This window comes from Cyprinus carpio, chromosome A11 (assembly GCF_018340385.1).
Source record: "Cyprinus carpio isolate SPL01 chromosome A11, ASM1834038v1, whole genome shotgun sequence".
In the NCBI taxonomy this organism is placed as follows: domain Eukaryota; kingdom Metazoa; phylum Chordata; class Actinopteri; order Cypriniformes; family Cyprinidae; genus Cyprinus; species Cyprinus carpio.
This window is the reverse complement of record NC_056582.1, coordinates 20,764,835-20,780,656: the sequence shown is the minus strand read 5'-3', so window position 1 is coordinate 20,780,656 and position 15,822 is coordinate 20,764,835. Positions and strand designations below refer to the sequence as shown.

The following is a 15,822-nucleotide window of genomic DNA, read 5'->3' as shown; positions in this document are numbered from 1 at the left end:
CATCACTAGATCCCACACAGAACACAAGTCTGTGCTGATGAGTGAAAGGATTTAACACAAGCCACTGGAATCACCTGACTAAGGCATTTATAAATGTTTATCCACTTCAAAACAAATGAATTACTCTTCTTAAAAATAGTGCTTTAGCACACCTGCATGTTTGTGCTTTTGAACACAGACCAACTTACAACTTCTTCAATAAATCATATACTGATCATTTACTAATGGTATATTCATCATTTGTTCATGATTAACAATTGTTTATTGAGATAATTATATAAAACAATTTTGACATAAATACTTCAGTGATTTATAAGTGATAAATAATGTATCAACTAATAACTTATAAACCATCTACTAATGATCAGTTTGATTTATTTCATGATTTGAATTTTTTCTAAGATAACTTAGAAAGAGGTCTTTGGACAGTTTTCCAAGTATTTTTACTATACATGGTGAGCAGATCGAACAAGTCAAATTGTATTAATATTTGGGTATATTAATTGACGATCAGCTTTCTTTTAAGTTGCACATTGATAAACTGGTAAAAAAGCTCAAATTAAAAATAGGATTTTATTTTAGAAACAAAGCCTGTTTTTCTTGGAAAACTAGGAGGAGATTGGTTGCTGCCACCTTTCTCCCTGCACTTGATTACGGTGATTTGCTCTATAGAAATGCGCCTGATAAATGTCTGTCTTTGTTGGATACTGTCTATCATAATGCATTAAGATTTGTGACTGGATGTAAGGCATCAGTACATCATTGTACTTTGTACAAATTGACAAACTGGCCCTCATTGTCAGTGAGGAGGCATATACATTGGCTTATTTTTATTTATAAGTCTATGTTGGATATGCTTCCGTCTTATCTTTGCTGCTATATGTCACGTAATATTAGTTCTTATAATTTACGCTCTGGTAATTTGTACTTGTTATCTGTACCTACAGTTCGTACAGAGCTTGGTAAGAAGGCTTTTAGTTATGCAGCCCCCGCCACTTGGAACACATTACAGTCTGAATTGCAATTGCGAACTCTGATTTCTATTGGTGAATTTAAACAATGCATGAAAGTTTTGGAAATAGATGCTATAAATTGTTGTCACTGTTTTTTTTTTTTTTTTTTTTTTTTTTTTTTTTAAATCGTTTTAAACCTATGGTTGGTATAAATTGTACTTTTAAGTAGGCTGATGTTGATGTTGTTTGTTTATGTATCTGAGGATATTGTTTAATGTCTCTTGTTGTTGTGCATATGCTTGGTGATCATTTGTAATTATGCGCTGTTAAGATGCTGCCATTTTGGCCAGGTCTCTCTTGAAAAATAGATTTTAAATCTCAATGAGATCATCTGGTTAAATAAAGGTTAAATAAAGGTAAAAAAAAACACATTTGTAAATAGTTAGCATACCACTCATTAATAATTTATGAACATATAGTCATGTTCTGTAAATGATTCGTTCACAATTAACTAATAATTTATAAGTGAATTATAACTGAATAAAACATTACTAAAATGTTAACTTATTACTTATCATTTATGAAAGTATAGTCATGTTTTGTAAATGATTAGTTCATCATTAACTAATAATTTATAAATGACTTATAACAGAATGTTATTATAAAGTGTTACCTAAATTACATATCTAGTCATTATGCACACTCAAAATAAATTCCAGTATCATGGGGAAAATAAAAACAACTGGTTTTCCCTTGCTCATCCATGATTAGACAGAAACATTAAAAATACTTGTATTCTTTTTTCTCTAAAATTGGTGAGCCAAAATGTCCCTCCAGTGCTTCCAGTAATGACATGAATGAAATGACCTACTGTGTCTTTCCAAGCAAATCCTTTTGTTATAAAATAGATTTTTTTTTTCTTTTAAAATAATTTATAAATTTTTCTTAAGTTCTCTCTATCAAGCTGTACAGCAAAGCTGTTTTTTCTTTCTTTTCTAACAGAAAGTCTCAACAGCTTAGAGAGAGAAACAGAGAGCAGCAGAGACACTAGAGCATCATTACGACATCTAGTTTTTCCTCTTGTATGTCATCTGCTCAGTCATTCATTCAGCAAGAAGAAGAGTTTTCAGGCCTCAGGAGCATTTGCATAATGGTGTTTTTCTTCAAAGTAGATACATCTCATTGACTGACCCTTAAAAAAAAAAACCCTCAAAAGAAAAAACAGTACAATGCCACAAATTCTATAATGACTTAGAAAACAAGTATTGTACTTGAAAACAAGTCAAGAGAAAAACACAACAGGTCAGCCTTTACTCTTTACACGTGTCTCTGCTCAGTCATTTCATAAGGGGAAAAGGACAAATCAGACATTTGAAAAAGAAAACAAGATCAAAACTGAAAAAATTCCAATGCTACAAAGAAACTGCAAACATATGTACAAGACCCTGTATTCCTTGAAAGAGTATGAATGAGCTGTTTGTGAGAAAAGGAACCTCCCTGTCGGCCTGTCTTCATCACATCCCTTCAGTTTTGAACCCCTGTGAATCATGGTGCAAAGTCAACAGCAGCAGTTTTTAAGGGTCTTAATAAGTGGCATTCACAGAAATGTCCATTCCCGACGCCGTCACCAGATCACACTGGAAATGCTGGTCTCGCGGGGCAGCAGCGGCAGCATGGCGTTGTTGACATGCTGCTCCTCCAGGGCCTGCTGCTGGTCGCGGGCCAGCTTCCCCTGCACCCGCTGGCCGTTCAGCAGAGTCATGGGGATGTTGCAGTAGGTGTGCTGGCTGCCCAGCGAGGACAGTGGCGGGAGGGTGCCGGACGAGGGAATGTCGTAGTCATAGCTCCTGTAGTAGTGCTTCTGCCGCAGCTGCGTGTGGTATGTGTTGTGGAAGGTGGAGCGCAGCTCGGGATGCGCAGTGGCCATGGCGGTGGAAGTGGCTGCAGCCATGGAGATGGCAGAGACGGTCTGCAGCTCTCCGAATGGGCCCTGCTCGCTAACATCCAGCACCTGCTCATGCGACAGCTTGGGCTCGGGCCGCTTAAAGGGCATTTCGTACTGCAGATGCTTCCAAAACTTGGAGTTGAGCTTGCTGCTCTCGGGTCCCGGCCACTTGATGACCGTCAGCAGTTTGATGGTGTGTTTGAGAGCCTCCACTTCCTGGTAGTTCATAATTCCCTGCAGCTCAGCGCATTCGATTAGGATGACTTTGATCTCGCCGGTGACCAGCATGTTGCGCAGCCGTGTCTCCAGCTCGAAGATGCTCCAGCCACGCCTCACCACGTAGTTGGGCGTCATGACAATGATGAGACGTTTGCTCTGGTCGACGCAGCGAGCCACATCCTCGATGTAGGCTGAGAGACAGAGAGAGACACAGAGCGTCAACAGTCTCCACGTTTTTTAAATCCGGCAAAAATACTAACATGTTTTTATTCAACCTGTTTTGCTTTGAAAAGGACAACATGCAAACAAAACAGAAGGAAACACAAATCTCATGTGTCCTACACAGTAAAAAAATATATATATTGTTTAAGAAAATGCTTTACTTTCTACTTCAAAATTGGATGCTTAATTGAATGTGTTACTTGCTGTTGTTGTAATTATTTGTGAAAATTACAAGCAAATTATGAGTGAAAACTAATTTAAAGTCACAGCATAGCACTGTGTGTGCAGTAAAACCATCTGTTGAAGAACCTTACTAAAGGTTGGAATACACTACATGACTTTTGCCCTGATTTTCCCCTGATTTACAGTTTGAACAAGTTAATGCTAGTCGCCGAAAAACAGTCAGTCTGCAGATTTGAGTCGACAGATTTCACAGAAAATTGTGTAGTGTCTGATGTTCACAGACTCCGATTTTTTAGTGTCAAACTATGAATCCATCCAATCAGAGGATATCTAATATGTTTGATATTTTGAGCAAATTTTAGAACACATCATGTTTGCATTTGTCACATGTCTCCTAGCAACAAGACGCACATTTCTGTGACTTTGTTGTGATCGGAAGGACTTTACGGTCTGCTAGTGTCTGATCCTCAGTCGTTTAGTGTATGATGGCCAGTTTTTCTATTGTGATTGTTTACAAAGTCAGCAAGTGTATGATGCCTAACGTTTTAAAATCTGTTCAGATTTCAAAAGTCATGTAGTGTATTCCAGCCTGAAGATGTGAAATAAAAAAAAGCTGAATGACTTAATGACGGAACACACTGACAACACAGAACGGGGGAACAGGACAGACATCAAACACAAATCCTGCTCTGAACGAGACCCTGTGGCAGTTCCTAAGTTTTATATATTGATCTAATATAGCATTGCTGAGAAAACGAAATGTGTTCAGAGCTGCGTTACTCTGGCCTAAACCTTACAAACGGAGCTGCAAAAGGCTTTCAATCATTGGTCACAACTGTGGCTTCAATCTGGTGAAAGAGAGAGTTATCTGTGTGTGTGTGTTAGACCAGTGGTTCTCAATTCCAGTCCTGTGGTACCACTGCTCTGCACATTTTGCATCTCTTCCTTATTTAATGCACCTGATTCTACGGAGCCCCGCACATGACATGCAAGAAAAAAATAAATAAATCGTGCGCACAATTTACTAATTAATTCCCTCGATGTACTAAAACGTGCACATGATTACTATTTTGTTCCCTTGATTTGTTAATCATGTGAACAATTTACTAATTCGTTCTCTCGATTTATAAATCGTGTGCACGATTTTGCAAATTGAGGGAAAGAATTAGTAAATCGTGCACACAATTTATAAATCAAGGGAACGAAATAGTAAATTGTGCACATGATTTAGCCTACTATTTTCCTGCATGCCATATGCATCAGATAAGAGAGACATGCAAAATGTGGACTGGAATTGAGAACCACTGTGTTAGACAACTACACCAGTACAGTAACACATCTAGTCAATAAGGTCTTACTGTTTAATACAGTAATCAAGCTCTACAAGTTCTATAATATCTCTTCAATGCCTCTTTTTAGCCATACTTCAACAAATAGGAAAAGCATAATACTGTTCAAACCCCACCAGTTCAAAATCACTCGCTCTCTAACAGCAGAAACCCCCAAAGCCTCTCTTAGACTCGTCCAAGTCAATTGTTTCTTCTAATTTTCTACATTCAGAACATATGATGGTGTTCTGCTCAAACTGAATCCTGGTTCAAATCAGCGCCATGCCCCAATTTCCCCCAAAGGTGAAGTCTGCAAAAAGGTTTGTTGACAAATGAAAAAGGCCATGGAAGAATACCTCTAAGGAGTCTTGTGTCATCCTGGAAATGATCATTGCTGAAACCTAGACATAAATATTGCAACATTGAAAGTCTGAACAGCCAATTCAGCAGAAAGTCAATCAGAGAAACAAACCAGCAAGGACTTCCACAAGAGAAACTGGCATAACTGTCTTTTTGCCTTAGGATTGTCAGTTATGATCACCAGTTTATCCAGTTTAATATGGGACTTGTAGCTGCAGGGCTAACAGAGCTAACAGTGTTAGCTGTTGATCACATCAGTGAAGTGATTTACATTAAACATGGCTTGAGCTGCTCTTTGAAGAGCCAATAACTCCTAAACACAAACACAAATCAATGGTTTCTTAGCCCTGATTGTGTGCACCTCATCCCATATTAACATCTAACAGTCCCCGGACAACAGACATGACTGTAGACAAAACGATCAACAAATGATCAAATAAAAAGGGCAAGACAGACGTACATGTCGAGTTGGACCAGCAAATGAAAAACATACAAGTGAATGAAAGAAGTACAAACACAAGCAAATGATGTACAAGAAACTTCAGTCTTTATAATAAAAAATACTTTGAATTTAGAAAAATGTACAGACCAAACAAAAAGCTAATCAACAAAATGATGCTGAAAATATCCATAGAGCATTCGATAGGATGAAGATGAACACAAAAACACGTTTACACACACACAAACACACACCTTACAACGAATGCAACTTACTTCCAGTTGGGATCAAGTCCCTGTCAGGAATGAAGAGTTTATACCCATAATGCTTTTCCAGAATGTCTGGCAGAATCTCCAAAGCAAAACGTTCCTCCTCTCTGGTTTCCTGACTCCACTGATCTGGATCCACTTTAGTGTAGGACACGTATGCATCGTAGTCTTTATTTTCAAAACACACACACAAAATGGAGAATCACAGTGAAATGGGTTTCCATCACACTAACAGCATTCATAACCTGTAACCAGAGCTGGGTAGATTACTGATTTCAAATTACATGACAAAAACTGTAGTTAGTACTGTAATCCATTAGATTACATCAGACAACTTTTAGATTACTTCTGACCTAACTCATTTATCACAATGATTTAATAGGATCATCTTGTATCATATTGATATATAAATACAAAGAGTAAGAAAATATATTCCATTAATTGTAATTAACAACATAAAGTGTATTAAACATTACATTGTGTAAGTTTCCCAAACTAGGGCTTGTGAATTTAATGAAAAGCTAATAATTATTTAAATCATAAAAAATGTAAGCCATTTTCAAATAACATCAATCAAAATAAAACACCTACTAACAAAATAAAATATTTAACGTTTACCTGTATGTCATGTGACCATTAACCACATGACATACAGGTTAACAGGTTAATGGTCACATGATGTACAGGTAAACAAAATATATTTAGGTGAAAGATAATCAGATGACAAAAAGTATGGAAATCCCTGCATTTCATGTAAAAAAGAAATAATGTGAATTTGAACGAATGAACTTATGTAGCGCTTTATTGTGTATTGCTGTACACCCAAAGCGCTTTACATACATGTGTTTCTCTCCTCAACCAGCACCAGTGTGCAGCATCCACCTGGATTTGTGCATTTTAATGTGTTTGAAAGACAACAGCCTTCCAAAGACTCAGTTATACATGGTTAAATAACCCACTGAGTGATAATTCAGTTGAGACACTTCTTGAATCCATGTGGAATGCTGTGTGTCCTCCTGACTAGTGACTGATCTCTGTGTGAATGTCCACAAAACTGACAGACTTTCTGAGTGTTATATAAGTGGCAGGCTATTTAAGAACATAGAACATTTTAACCCTTGTGCGGCCCTCATTTGGGAGTCACACTCAGGGTCTTCACGGTCAAAAGTGACCGGACACCTGAAATGTAACTTTTTTTGCCCCCAGTAAAATCAATGGAATATATTTTTATTCAATAATATTTTTTATTTTGTATTTTGAGAAAATTTTAAGGTATTAATTAATATTTATGCAATAATTATGAACAAGTTTTCTCATAGAAAATAGTACATAATTTTTTTTTTCTAATTTTTCAAAATTATTTTTAAATTAATGTTGTATTTCAGATTAAACCAGAGACTAGGCCTTTCAAAAACATTTTTTTGAAGATTTTTTAGCGCCACCTGGTCAGAGCAAAGAAAGAAAAACATGTAAGTGCATGGTGCAACCACTTATTGCCAGTATAGGAATCTATAGAGAGGCTTGTGAATTCCCTTATTGATTTTAGACATAATTGCTGACTCATATTAAGTAGTCGATTTGAATATATATTAATACATTCTAAAGAGTACATTTTGTATAGTTTTAGATATTTTGTTGTTATAAATAATCATTTCATGCATTATTTGCATTAAAGTTTTTGCATTATGATTACAATCAAAGCTGAACATTATGTTAGAAAGAGAACACAAGTAAGCATTTTGTCAAACTTTTTTGATTTAGAATTTAATTTTAAAAATGCAGTTCATTCAAACATAACAGTTTATGTAAACATTTTGCAATAAACGTCTATTTTTGTAAAATTTCAATGAACACTAACAAAAGGAAGGAATAGTAATCAAAAGGAAACAACAATAACAAACACGCTCAAATAACAGGAAGCATTAAATATTGAAACAGTAAATAAAAAAATAGAAATAATAAAATAAAATAAGAGTTATAAATACTATTCTAACTTTATCCTATGCGGGCTACTATGTAACTGTCACAGATAACTAAAGAATGTCTCTTGCAAAGTGGATTTTTGCATTTTAGAGCGTCATAGCTTCACTGCTGTGAGATTTTTCTGCATTATGACTGAATTATTGAATGGATTTCACATTCTCAAAACTTTGCTCTGTGTTACAGACACAGTATTTCATAGGTGTCTATGTGTAAGTATGTGTGTGTGTGTGTGTATCTGTATGTGATTGGATGTGTCAATATCAAACTCTTGATGTTTTATAGTGTCATCCCTTAACTACTGTGCACGTTTTTTCAGTTTTGTGATCGATTTGTAGATTGTGTACACAAATATTCTCTGAATTGTTGTATTTTTGTCTATTTCCCATTTATTTCCTATGGCCGGTCATTTTTGACCGAAGACCCTGAGTGTTACCATTTTTTTACGCCCACTTAGACTGTTCGAATCATGCCCTCAATTTTTTTGTGCGTTCAGACCAGTGTTAATTTTGGCAGGCGTTTTTGATTTAGTCTTAGTCTTAGTCTTGAGACGAAAATGCTTAATAGTCTTAGTCACATTTTAGTCATTTGAGTCTTTCATAGTTTTAGTCTAGGTTTTAGTCGACGAAAAGTCATTGCATTTTAGTCAACTTTTAGTCACTACTTTTAGTCAATAGTTTTAGCCAAACTGTAGTAACCAGAATTTATTTTGGTAGCGATTTTATATGTAGTTTTCAAATTAAAATAATCATCAATTCTTCTCTCTTTAGACCAAATCAATTAAGCTTATGAGAAATTTGAATCAATGACTGAATTTGGAAAATTTTGAATAAATTATGACAATTTTCATTTTTGGGTGAGCTTTCTCTTTAAGTGAAAAAGGAGCAACTTATAAAAATAGTATATATATATAGATATATATATATATATATATATATATATATATATATATATATTATATATATAATATATATATATATATATTTAAAGAAGCACAATAAGACATACAATAGAGATACAAATTAAACTCATTTTTCAGATACTGTAGGTTTTACTTAACATGTATACATTTATTTAACATCTTTTGTTGGTTAACATTAATGACCAGATAGGTATTTAATTTGGGAATGCTGTCCTTTTGAGACGGAAGGCATGCATGAAATACTGACACACGTTCAGTTTTCACCCACCTGTTCACGTTCACTTAATCCATAACCTACTGTATTTACGTGATATACTCTACACGATAAACATTTGGACTGCTGTGTGTGTATTTGAGCGTTGAGAACTGATTGCGCGCTGTATATGAGAACTGAGGAAGTGGAGCGTGCGCGTGCGCGACAGAGAGAACGCTTCTATCAGCGTGATTTTGCCTATCCCGCCTTCACTAACTTTAAGTTAATCGACAACGAATTGTGGCTCCCGGGAAAAAACGGGACGTCTGGTTACCTTATCCATACCCCTTCGGGTGCTGAGGCCATTGTTTCAGATCGCTAGTTCGCGTTTTTGTAGTCTATCCATCCACTGCGGCTGATCGCAATCCAATGACAGGGATGCACATTTTGAAAGACAAAAGCCTATAGGATGCATTTTGAATGTCTGGTAGTCCTCAAATAACATTATAGTCCAGTCTCGTCTAGTTTAACGAAAACGCGGCATAAATTTCGTCATAATTTCGTCATCAGATATTTTTTTAGCTCGTCAACGTCTCGTCTTCGTCACAGAAAAAATGTTCGTTAACGAATATTTTTCGTCGTCGTCTTCGTTAACTAAATTAACACTGGTTCAGACCCCAAGTGCCATAAAAGTCACCGCATTTCATATCATTCAGATGAAGCTGTGATTTTTAACATTTCAAAACGTAAAATATTCCGGTCAGAAATGACCGAAGACCCCACAATTAAAAATGAAAAAGAGGAATTAGGGAGAATCAATAAATTATGAATAATTTCTTGCTATTGTGTGAATAATATGTAATTATGTAATCAATAAAAAAAGTAACTGTCATCAGATTATGAGTATTTTAAAATGTAATTTAATCTAATTACAAGTACTTAAAAAAAGCTTTTAATCATGAAAAACAGCTTTAGGTAGGAGGCTCTAGATTGACAGGTGGTTCCTCCAGTTTATTTGGACAGAAATCACCTCGCAGAGAGTCCGGTGGATCATGAGTTTGGGTATTTCTATGAGGAAGCATCAGGTTCAGTATCGGCTTCAGCAGAACATGCTATACTGATGTCGACTGAGAGGATCTGTCTAGCTCTGGCTCTCAGGCCATGGACAAATAGCTTCTGTCTACCCGAAGAGGCACTATAAAAGAACATCTGATAATGAATTAAAGTCGAAGGTGTTTTATTGTCCCTTTGCCTCTCTATTTCTCATCATCCTTCTCCATCAGCCACATAAGCACCGGTTAACATCCGCAGGCTTTACCGAACCGAAAGCAAAAGTAATGACTCTCCAAGAAAAGCCCCACTGGAGCAAGACTCACATCAGAAAACTGAGAAGATTAAAACATTGGAACAAAGACTAAATTTGATATAAGCAATTAGGAGAAAGGGTGAGAGAAACAGCCGACTAAAGGTGTTGCTCTTATGGTCATTGTGCAAGTAATTTCAATTAAAAATGGATTAAAGACTCATATGATTATTTATTAGGTGTTTCAATATTTATTCTTATTCCTATATGCAATCAATATATATCTGAGGGACACAAAACCAACCAGCAAATGAATATATTTCTCAATAAGCTGATCAAACATTGGGTCAATAAACCATTTTAATGCCGTGTGTCTCTTCACTGATTACTGTATTGTGAAGGAGAAACTGATCCACCATAACGGCTCAAGAAAAGAATATTAATGAATACTACAGTGCTCTATCTAGATTGTTGGAACTTTTTTCTAATATTCCTTACCTCCATCCACATCCTCACTGCCAAAGTGATTTCTGTAGAAGAGCATGAGTTCAATTCTGTAACACTTATACAGGGACACCAAAAATATCAACATCAGCAGAATGGCTCCCAAACCTCCAGCCAGCTCCACCGTATACATGAGTTCTGCTGAGAGACAGACAGACAGAGAGAGACAGTTATAATACACCTGCCGTACACCAGCAAATGCTTGTGCTGACAGTAAACAATGTGATCAGGTCAGACTAAAACATCTCTCCCTCAGTTTAGGACTCCTGATGTTGTTCTTTCCATCCCGTGTGTATTAAACCTGTCAAACAAAAACCAAAGTGAGCAAACCCTTCCTATGCTCCTCTGAGTCTGTGTTTACCAGTGCACAGACTGATCACACTGACCGTCGGTTGGTGCACAAAGAATAAAAGTGCAGATACCCTAATAAAGTATTACTCCAGTAAATGTATTAAGTACTCCTTTTCAGTTTTACTCAAGAGAAAGTACAAAAGTATTTGATTTTTAATGTTTTTAAGTATTAAAATGAAAAAGTACTGATTGATGTATGTTCATTTTGTAATTTTAAATTGTATATTTAATAATGTTATATATTTTATTTAATCCTTCTGCTCAAAACACCTGGGGGATTGTGGCATGTCATACACTATTGAAAAATTACTCTTCTCGCTTTATATGTTACCCTTGGGAGATATCATCAGGAAACATGGTGTTATGCTGATGATACTCAGCTCTATATTTCTTCGCGGCCTGGCGAAACATACCAATTTGAAAAACTAGCAGAATGCATAGTAGATATAAAAAACTGGATGACGAGTAATTTCTTACTGCTAAATTCTGAAAAAACAGAAGTGTTAATTATCGGACCTAAAAGCTCTGCATGTAATGACCTAGAACGCTGTCTAAGACTTGATGGCTGCTCTGTCAATTCTTCGTCATCAGTTAGGAACCTAGGTGTGCTATTTGATAGCAATCTTTCCTTAGAAAGCCACATTTCTAGCATTTGTAAAACTACATTTTTCCATCTGAAACATATATCTAAATATATATCTCAATGTCAAATGAGATTTGTGGGGAAGTCATGGCCTAATGGTTAGAGAGTTTGACTCCTAACCCTAAGGTTGTAGGTTCGAGTCTCGGGCAGGCAATACCACGACTGAGGTACCCTTGGGCAAGGCACCGAACCTCCAACTGCTCCCCGGGTGCCGCAGCATAAATGGCTGCCCACTGCTCCGGGTGTGTGTTCATGGTGTGTGTGTTCACTGCTGTGTGTGTGCACTTTGGATAGGTTTAATGCAGAACAGGAATTCTGAGTATGGGTCACCATACTTGGCTATATGTCACGTCACAAATGCAGGAACGCTAATTCATGCTTTCATGACCTCGAGGTTAGATTATTGTAATGCTTTATTGAGTGGTTGTTTTGTGCACTTAATAAACAAACTCCAGCAGGTCCAAAACGCAGCAGCTAGAGTTCTTACTACAACCAGGAAGTATGACCACATTAGCCCGGCTCTGTCAACACTGTACTGACTACCTATTAGACATTGTATAGATTTTAAAATTCTGCTAATTACTTATAAAGCCCTGAATGGTTTAGCACCTCAGTATTTGAACCTCCATGTCCGCTGCATTCTCAAAACTCTGGCAATTTGATAATACCTAGAATATCAGAATCAACTGTGGGCGGCAGATTTAGCGCCCAAACTCTGGAATAACCTACCTAACATTGTTCGGGAGGCAGACACACTCTTGTAGTTTAAATCTAGATTAAAGACCCATCTCTTTAACCTGGCTTACACATAACACACTAATATACTTCTAATATCCAAATCTGTTAAAGGATTTTTAGGCTGCATTAATTAGGTCAAACAGAACCAGGAACACTTCCAATAACACACAATGTACTTGTTACATCATAAGAAGAATGGCATCAACACTAATATTACTCTGTTTCTCTCTTATTCCGAGGTCACCATAGCCACCAGATCCAGTCTGTATCCAGATCAGATGGTCACTGCAGTCACCCGGATCCAGTACGTATCCAGACCAGATGGTGGATCAGCACCTAGAGCAGACCTCTACAGCCCTGAATATCAGCTGAGACCAGGACAACTAGAAGGCCTAGTATCCTAGATTTGTTTTTCAAGTGCTGCCGAAAACAAATATTCTGTGATAAGGTAATCCATATGAAAACAACGCGATGTCCGTTTTTCACGTCTCCCTTCATTATCTTCTAATGCGACCACACCCCCGCACTGAACGCGCTATTCAGATTCTAATGTTTCACTGAAGCGCGCGGCTTGAATACGCCCACACAACAGAAGACAACGCAGCGAGACGATGAGAGGAATAAGACATAATTCACCCCAAAAAGATGTGATGTGGTTGAGGATTTGAGATTTGGATTTCCTCAGAAAAAAAGAATGAAGCACTTTATTCAGCAGAGATCATAAACATGAGTAAGTCTCTTTTTAGTTATTTATATACTTGTACTAGTTTTCACATAACGTGTAAACATTTTACTAGTTAGACTTTTTTCCAAACTATAATTCCTGACTAAATGTATAATCAAGTGAAATATTATGAAGTTTCAATAACAATATACACTACTATACCATTCAAAAGCTTGATGTAAATAATATAAATGTAACAAATAAATGTAACTGTAACAAATGTAACAAACAATGCTGTTCTTTCAATTTATCCCCCCTTAAAAAACCTGAAAAAAATATTCTCAGCTCTTTTCAACATTAATAATAATAATAATAATAATAATAATAACAATAAATGTTTTTTTTTGTAGAAAATAAGATTGTTAAAAGGATTTCTGAAGGATTGTGTGACTGGAGTAATGATGCAAAAAATTCAGTTTGAAAGTCAGCTTTGATTGTTCCTAATAAACTGTTTAACTGCACTCACAAGTGAATATTAAATTATGTTGTGGGATAATTAAATATATTCTAGATAAACTACAAACATAAAATTATATACATTTATTTTGTCCTCACATTCTTTCTTGTAACTCTTCCCTCTCGGTCACTCACCTGCCTGAATGGCTCATTATGCAGCTTATTATGCAGGTCTTTGTCTTATCAGGTGTGAATCACAAAAAGATATTCATGATAGTTGACGCCTACTCGCATATGACTTTTACCAACAAAAAGTGTCTTAGAAAATTGAAATCAATATATTGTTTTCTGTAAGTGAGTAAACAAGATGATTTTCACATCATTTAGAAATAAAAATTATAGGCTACAAGCTCCAGTTCTCAAAAGTCCCAGGAAACAATGTTCTGTATGTGTTTTATTGCCTTATTCAAGTGATTTAACATTTTTAGTTTTTCACTAACCACGCATAACATTTTTTTTCTCAAAAACACAATCATGTACATACATGCTGCTCACATATTATTATAGCCCAGTTTGTGCTGATTACAGTGAGATTAGACTTTAGCCATTTAGATATTTATAAGAAACTGAAAAAAGCACAAATGTCAGGGCATGACAAAACTTCTCCAGGCCCCAAAAATACCCTTAGACTCCAGAGGGTTAAACAATGTGGCATCTTTTCATTCCTAACATATTACCCAGTCCATATCAGTATAGATATCCTGCATGATATTTTTCGCCATTGAGATCTGATGTGTTTTCAAAGTGTTCCTTTAATTTTTTTGAGCAGTGTATATTTCAACATGACACTATACCCATCAAAACTTTTGAACAGTAAGATTTTTAATGTTTTTGTAAAGAATTCTCTTCTGCTGACCAAGTCTGCATTTATTTGATCCAAAATACAAAAAGTTGCATTTTTTAAAGCAGTAATATTGTGAAATATTTTTACTATTTTAAATAACTGCTTTCTATTTGAATATATTTTAAATTTTAATTTATTCCTGTGATCAAAGCTAAATTTTCAGCATCATTACTCCAGTCTTACTCCAAGTGTAACAATATACACTATACCATTCAAAGGCTGGGAGTCAGTATATATAGAAATTAAAACTTTTATTTAGCACACAAGTGATGATAAATACAATAATCATGTTACAAATGATGCTGTTCTTTTAATTAATCAAAAGAAAAAATAATAATATAATAATAATAATAAAAATTTTTTTTTTTTTTGAGTAGCAAATCAGAATATTAGAATGTTATGTATCGTGTGACTGGAGTAATGATGCTAAAAATTCAGCTTTGAAAGTCAACTTTGATTGTTCCTAATAAACTGGTTAACTGCACTAGCAAGTGAATCTCAAGTTATTTTGTGAGATAATTAGATATATTCTAAATAAACTACAAACATAATAATATATACATTTATTTTGTCCTCACATTCTTTATTGTAACTCTTCCCTCTCAGTCACACACCTGACTGAAAGGCTCATTATGCAGCTCATTATGCGGGGCTTTGTCTTCTCAGGTGTGAATCACACAAATATTCATGGTCAATCATGCCTACTCACATATGCCCTTTCGAAAACAAAAAGTGTCTTAGAAAATTTAAATAAATCTATTGTTTTCTGAGAGTGAGTAAACAAGATGATTTCACATCATTTTGAAGCAAAAATTCTAGGCTACAAGGTCCATGTTTGACAGTCTTGTGAACAAATGTTCTCTTGGTGTTTTATGACCTTATTTCAGTGACTTAAAAATGTTAGTTTTTCACTAACCATGCATAAACATTGTTTTCTCAAAATCACAATCATGTACATACATGCTATTTACATATTATTGTAGCCCACTTTGTACTGATTACAGTGTTATTAGCCATGTATATGTTTATAAGCAACTGTAAAAAGCACAAAAGTCAGGGGATGACACCACTATTATGGAATGCCAAACCTGACAAAATTAGAAATAAATAAATATACAAAGAAATGTAAAAATGTAAAAATAAATAAATAAATCTAAAAAAAAAAATATACAAAGAAAAAAACTAAAATAAATAATTATTTATAATTTTATTTCATTATTTATGTATATTTTTTCTTTTTTTCTGA

General features: G+C 35.3%; 1 protein-coding gene across 5 annotated transcripts in view; it reads right to left on the bottom strand.

Annotated features, from left to right (window-relative positions):
* Positions 1-1,527: 1,527 nt before the first annotated feature.
* The window catches only part of LOC109084617 (interleukin-1 receptor accessory protein-like 1-B), a 186,505-nt gene continuing 172,210 nt past the window's right edge, over positions 1,528-15,822 (bottom strand). For 2 of the 5 annotated variants that reach the window (XM_042766717.1, XM_042766718.1), the window contains exons 9-12: positions 10,815-10,961; positions 5,925-6,095; positions 5,207-5,251; positions 1,528-3,308 (exon numbers count right to left, since the gene is read on the bottom strand). In XM_042766717.1, the coding sequence (XP_042622651.1) occupies positions 2,578-3,308; positions 5,207-5,251; positions 5,925-6,095; positions 10,815-10,961 (1,094 nt within the window). In that variant the 3' untranslated portion in view covers positions 1,528-2,577. The remainder of the gene's footprint in view (positions 3,309-5,206; positions 5,252-5,924; positions 6,096-10,814; positions 10,962-15,822) is intronic. The other 3 variants (XM_042766719.1, XM_042766720.1, XM_042766722.1) reach the window with 3 other exon arrangements.